At 46.0% G+C, this 7,077-nt stretch overlaps 1 protein-coding gene across 1 annotated transcript in view; it reads left to right on the top strand.

The window, feature by feature from the left end:
* Window positions 1-819: 819 nt before the first annotated feature.
* inpp5ja (inositol polyphosphate-5-phosphatase Ja) overlaps window positions 820-7,077 on the top strand; it is a gene marked incomplete at both ends in the record, with an annotated part of 51,743 nt that continues 45,485 nt past the window's right edge. The window contains 3 exons of the mRNA XM_084324930.1: window positions 820-1,095; window positions 1,619-2,172; window positions 5,640-5,747. Coding sequence (XP_084181056.1) covers window positions 820-1,095; window positions 1,619-2,172; window positions 5,640-5,747 — 938 coding nt within the window. The remainder of the gene's footprint in view (window positions 1,096-1,618; window positions 2,173-5,639; window positions 5,748-7,077) is intronic.

The raw sequence follows: 7,077 nt of genomic DNA, 5'->3' as shown, positions 1-7,077 counted from the left end.
ACGGTGTAGACTACCACATGTCATGTCTCTTGGTCTGGTGACGTTGTAAACTACCACATGTCATCTCTCTTGGTCTGGTGACGGTGTAGACTATCACATGTCATGTCTCTTGGTCTGGTGACGGTGTAGACTACCACATGTCATGTCTCTTGGTCTGGTGACGTTGTAGACTACCACATGTCATGTCTCTTGGTCTGGTGACGGTGTAGACTACCACATGTCATGTCTCTTGGTCTGGTGACGGTGTAGACTACCACATGTCATCTCTCTTGGTCTGGTGACGGTGTAGACTACCACATGCCTCCTCCAATAGATGTGGAGTCACCAGTTGCTTCTGGAGTTTTTACTGGAAGAGCCTAATGCACACAGAGGTTCATGCTCAGGATCCCCTCCCCTATGAACAGGCGCCCCAACCAACTAGTAGGAGTCACTAATGCAACGACCAGGATTAATACCCCACTGCCAATTGTGTTTGTGGAATGCCTGACCAAGCCGGAAGTACCGCTACCAGAAAATGAACGGGTCTCTGTGGTGGTAGCCGAGTGCTTTTACCTCTACACTACACAGAGGAGTGAATACTCACTCTTATACATTCTCTAACTTCTAGTGAATAAAACATTAGGGAAATGGAACCCTCTCAATGACCCCTGTGAGTCCCCGGACCCCACAATGAAAACAACTGTGCTAGATGCTTAAAATGTAAATATGTGGTGTTCCTTTTTGTCTGTGTGCTGGTAGAAGGCAGGTTGATGGATGGAATGCAGCATAACCAGAGCAGGTCTGATATAGCCAGACTCACAGCAGGCCAGTCTCGACACCATGTTCTCCCAGACACTGGCTCTGGACACCATGTTCTTCCAGAGAGTGTCCCCAGACACCATGTCCTCCCAGACACTGTCCCCAGATACCATGTCCTCTCAGACACTGGCCATGGACACCATGTCCTCCCAGACACTGGTCCTGGACTCCTCTCATGCCCTGCAGCCCAGGAGCCCTCTCTCCTCAGAACCTCAGCAGGGCCCCAAAAGAACCCTGGACTGGCCCCTGCTGGACCATCTGCTGCAGCCACAGATCATTCAGAGCAGGTATGGCAATGTAAACCTTTATATTGTGCTTTTACATTTTCTTAGCTGACTAAGAACACATTCTAATTTAACTAGGCTAGTTGACTAACACATTCTAATTTAACTAGGCTAGTTGACTAAGAACACATTCTTATTTACAGCAATGGCCTGGAGGAGTATAGTTGTAGGGGAAGGAAGAGTAACACACACGCACACACACACACACACACACACACACACACGCACACGCACGCACGCACACACACACACACACACACACACACACACACACACACACACACACACACACACACACACACACACACACACACACACACACACACACACACACACACACACACACACACACACACACACACACACACACACACACACACACACACACACACACACACACACACACACACACACACACACACACACACACACACACACACACACACACACACACACACACACACACACATTACCAGCTGAATTAAGACACTAAACTAACTCTGTTCCACAGACACTAAACTAACTTTGTTCCACAGGCCCAGTGTGGCTCCAGTCTGGCTCATTTAGCCAGTATCAGTCGGCCCAGACCTGCCTCCCTTGGGACCAAACCTCAGAGGACCTCCCAGGCCCCAGGCAAACCCTCCAAGGAGAAAGGCTCCATCCCGATTTGCATCCCAGGACCCCATGACACCGGGGTCCCGCCTCAGTCCCCCACAGACTCCTCCCTCTGTCTCCGCAGCCCTCCCAGTCCCCTGAGCCCCCAGGCCTACCTGAACCCCCGCTGCGGCCTCCCCCGGCCACAGTCCAACCCTAACCTTCCCCTGTCGCCAACCCCCAATCCTCCCTCCCCCTCCAGCCTCAGGCCCAGCCCCAGTCCCCTGAGCCCCCAGGCCTACCTGAACCCCCGCTGCAGCCTCCCCCGGCCACAGTCCAACCCTAACCTTCCCCTGTCGCCAACCCCCAATCCTCCCTCCCCCTCCAGCCTCAGGCCCAGCCCCAGTCTCCAGCCCCAGAGAGCCAGAGAGCCTGGAGGTTCTGCAGAGAACCAGCCACAGCTAGACAAGACATCAGGAGACGGCGACGACTTCAGGTGAGACACTTAAGAGGGAAACCTTGTTATCTGAGGTCATTTGTTACACGGCACAAAGTTACAAAGACATTAAAACACAGTCATAGATACAACAGATAATCAGTATGCAGAGTAATTAAGGAGAAAGTGGTCTTGATTCCTCTCCGATATCTGGTGGTATCAGATATCTGGTACACAATAGCACTGTGATACCTTGTGCCAGTCAGAACGGGTCTACTGAACATGACTATTTGACGTCACAACTATCCTGATTACACCTCTCTCCTCCCACTTTTTCCAAAGTCCTATCATTATCTTTGAGGCTGGTGTTAGTGATGCGTCTGCAGGCCTCAGGCTGCTCTTCTCTCCTTCTCACCTCGGCAAGGAAAAGTACAGTCAGTGCACACCGACCTCTGTGGCGGAGAGTAATTAATTATGCACTTAACCATTGTGTGGTGTTTGGATCTGTGGGATTCTCTGTCCGTTTTCAATGTTTACTAAAAGAGAAATGATACAATGAATTATTTCTCATTGGCCTTGGCTCATTTTATGTAATGGACACTGTGGACTGGACACTGTGCACCCCCCTACACGTTTATATTACATACATGGTAATATAATCATGGTAATATACTGTAAACATTACCTTTTATCACAAAAAACAAATAGCACTTTTATTGATAATTGTGATCTAGCAGAGATAAATGGCAAATATTGCTGTTTAGAGTGCTTGTAATCAAGATTAAGTTAACATCTGTTTAGTATTTTTTACATGAATTGTTATGGCTTTATTGTTTTAAAATCCCAATCATGTTGTGGGTCCACCAGACCTGCGGACATTGGGTGAGTATAACAGAAATATTCATTTCCATTTGTATGTAAAGTTGTGCTTTTCTTCTGATTTGTCTCAAACCGGGTGGAATGGACCTGGTTCAAACTTCCACAGTGCAGATGAAGGTAGACGTTTTAGCTACTGGTAGGGATGGGTACCGAATCCGGTACTTTTAAGGGTATCGACCGAATCATGTCGGTACTACCGAGTACCGATTCACGTGAGATCCACCACATTTCGGTAATGGAAGAAAATAAATGCTAGAGTGGTTTGTTTAATCGTTTTATACTTGTTATTTTGTAAAACATAATTTTTTATTTAAAGATATGTGTGTGTATATATACTGTATATACGTATATTTTAACAAATTGTTCTAAATAAATAATAATGATAATAAATTATTGGAAGTTTGGACAAATTTTTTATAAATGAGGTACAGAAAAAAGGTACCGTTGGGTACCGGTATCGATTCACAGGTACCGGTATCGGTTCAAATGTGAACGTTACCCAACCCTAGCTACTGGTGTGCATGTATATAGCGACTGAGGGTCTCTTGCTGGACACTTAGCATTATCTCATTTTCTGTTGGGTTTTGTGGTTCTGCTCCCATAGTGATATTCTATTTAATGTTCTGTTTACTTACTTATTCATAATATGAATGATCGGATACAGTATATCCAGAATAAGATAAACTATGAGTCAGAGGACTGTGTGCCAAAGCTATTTATGACCAGAGTTCCAGAGTGTCAGTGGCTTATGACTCACTATGATAAGGTGGCCACAACATGTCGTCCGTACTATCCAACCTGGTCAAACTCTGTAATAAATTACTCTGCCGTGTACCGGAATGTGTCACATCATGAATCAACAGAACGCTCCTAGAAACCTCTCTTCATCTTTCTCTCATAAACAAAACATGTCATGAATGTTTAAAATGATTTATACATAAAACCGATTTACCAGAGATCTTTTCTCTGTAATAATGTTGAGTTATTTTCATGCCCTGATTCTGATTTATTTCAGCTAACTATTTATTTAAGTGACTGTGTGTGTGTGTGTGTGTGTGTGTGTGCGTGTGTGTGTGTGTGTGTGTGTGTGTGTGAATGCATGTACGCATGAATGCATTTGTATGTGATCACAGCTACTCTGTATTCATGCTTGTTAGCATGTAAGTGAGGTATATATTCTTGTTAGCATGTAAGTGAGGTATTATATATATTATTATTCATGTAATGTTCTTCAAGAGCTAGAATTGTACATGGAAAATAAGCCTTTTGTATTAATAGTCAAAATATAGGTCTGTTTGTCAAGTGGTCAGTCAATTAAAAACTAATATTTACCTGTTTATTGTTAGTCCTTGTATCAAGAGGTTAGTCAATCGACTAGAAAATGAAAACATGTCACACACACACACACACACACACACACACACACAGAGTCAATAGAGTTGGTGATCAAATACAATTCTGACCACCTCTGTTTCTCAAATATAGACATACAGTATACACTCTGTCTTCTGGACCTGGCAGTAGTAATGGTGTTGCTATGGTGACAGGGAGTGCTGTCCTTGGGATGAGACATTAAACCGAGGTCCAGACTCACTCGTCAAAGAACTCAGGGCATCTATCGTAAATAGTAGGGGGTTCCCAAACATTCCTGGCCAAATTCCCAGTCAGGTCCCAGAGAAACAAAGCCACCTAATCATCTCTCTAATGGCTGATATCAATCCTTGTCCCCGGAGCCTTTAAGCCATTGTGTGTTTGCTGGCACCTGATGCTGGTGGATGGCAGCCATGGGTGACTTTGCCCAAGGTTGGGTGCCACACATTTGGTGGTGGAGGAGGCAAGTTACCCTCTACATTGTAAAGCGTAGCAGTCACTAGAATGGGTTCCAAAACAATAGGCTCCGAAATTCCATTCCAATAATGATGTAGTAAAAGGAGGTAGCTTCCAGTAAGAGCCTTAGAAATGAACAAATAACAGTGTTTATTGTACCTCTCCGTCAGAGAGGGCCAACCAACCTTCTCATAAAGGACACATTTGAATGAATGAAGTCATCCATTCATTCATTCATAATGATTTAAAATCAATCTTTAAATGTTGTTTTGGAGCAACTTGGCGCTCCCTCACTGCATTGCCAGTCTGATCTCCCATAACCCAGTTAAAGATCCACGAGGCAAATTAGAGTATAGTGTGTTGAACATACTGTGTACTTGTGTGTCTGTTTTAGCCCTTATTTTACCAGGCTAGTTGACTAAGAATATATTTTTTATCTAACCAGGCTAGTTGGTATTCTTTTTTTTTCTTTTTTTAAACAGAATGGAGCAATAGAGGTTTTGCACGGAATGCTTGTCTAGTTCCTTCCAACATGGCTGCCTATAACCAGTGATGGATCAAACTAGAGGTGGTGGCAGAGAGGAGGATGAGGAAAAAGCTGGATGCTATATTGGAAAAGTTGGAAAACCCCTCCCACCTCCTCTATGAGGAGCTAGTCAAAATGAGGAGCATGTCCAGCCATAGACTTAGCCCTCCAACACACCACAAATCACCCCAGTGGCCATTAGGCTCCACAACCGTGGACATGGACTGCTGCCAATAGTTTGAGAACTGTTAGGACTTGTTGTTAATGTCATGTATTTTCTGCTGTTCTCTGATAGGGTGTACATAGTCACATGGAACGTGGGCTCTGCTGTTCCTCCAGATGACATCACCGCTCTGTTCGCTTCACACGTTGCAGATGGGAGCGTCGACATGTTTGTTGTCGGGTGAGAAAACATTCTGCACCAGTCAACTCAGCGGAGCCATGAGAGACAGGCTGTCTCTTTCTCCTTCCTTCCTTTATGTCTTTCTATCTCTCTGCCTTTCTATCTCTCTCTCTGTCTTTCTGTCTCTCTCTCTTTCTGTCTCTTTCTGTCTTTCTCTTTCCCTCTCTCTCTCTCTCTCTCTCTCTCTCTCTCTCTCTCTCTCTCTCTCTCTCTCTCTCTCTCTTCTCTCTCTCCTTCACCCTCCATTCAATCACATTCCTCTTCCTTCCTGTGTCTCAGTGTGATGACATTTACATTTAGTCATTTAGCTGACGCTTTTATCCAAAGCGACTTACAAGTTCTGTACGACAAGCCATCAGGAAGGGCACAACTCTATCAGCTGAGCAACAATGTTCATCAAAGTGTTGAGTGCTACAGTGTAGGTTAGTTTATTAGGACAAGTGCATGACAGTACGGTTAGTTAGGGTTAGATTTTTTTTTTTTTTTTTTTATTCAGATAATGGTTGAAGAAGTGCGTCTTTAGTCGACGGCGAAAGATTTGACGTGTTTCGGCTGTCCTAACTGGGGTGGGTAGTTCATTCCACCATTGTGGGGCAAGGACTGAGAATAGGCGACTTCTCTTTGATGACCCTCCCGGAGCTTGGATAGGAGTAGGTCTGAGGCGGCCAGAAGATGCAGAGCGTAGGGGTCTTGAGGGTGTGTAGTTAGAGACCATTGACCGGAGGTAGGCGGGAGCGGTTCCCTTTGCCGCACGGTATGCTAGGTCGAGGGCCTTGAAGCGGATTCGTGCAGCAATGGGGAGCCAGTGCAGGTCCCTAAGAAGTGGGGTGACATGGGCCGACTTCGGTAGGTTTGAGATCAGGCGGGCCGCTGCGTTCTGAATGAGTTGAAGAGGCTTAGTGGCAGTGGCCGGGAGGCCAGCGAGCAGTGCATTGCAGTAGTCGAGGCGGGAGATGACTGTTGATTGGACGAGGAGTTGGGTGGCTTCTTTTGTCAGGAAGGGGCGGATCCTTCTGACGTTGCTCAGGAGGAATCGGCAGGTTCTGGTTGTCGCTGCGATGTGAGCAGAGAAGTTCAACTGGTCGTCGAGGACAACACCAAGGTTCTTGGCGGTCGGGGACGCGGTCACAGCTGCATTCTCGACTGTGATGGAAAGGTCGGTCAGGGGGGAGGATTTGGCGGGCAGGTGGAGCAATTCTGTTTTGCTTAGGTTCAGTTTGAGGTGGTTGGTCGTCATCCAGGCGGAGATGTCGGACAGACAGGCCGAGATCCGGTCAGAGACGTGGATATCTGAGGGAGGGAAGGAGAGGAAGAGTTGAGTATCGTCGGC

Source organism: Notolepis coatsorum (assembly GCF_963971535.1).
Source record: "Notolepis coatsorum genome assembly, chromosome: 11".
Classification (NCBI taxonomy): domain Eukaryota; kingdom Metazoa; phylum Chordata; class Actinopteri; order Aulopiformes; family Paralepididae; genus Notolepis; species Notolepis coatsorum.
The sequence above is the reverse complement of the archived record's forward strand: the minus strand, read 5'-3'. Positions and strand labels throughout refer to the sequence as shown.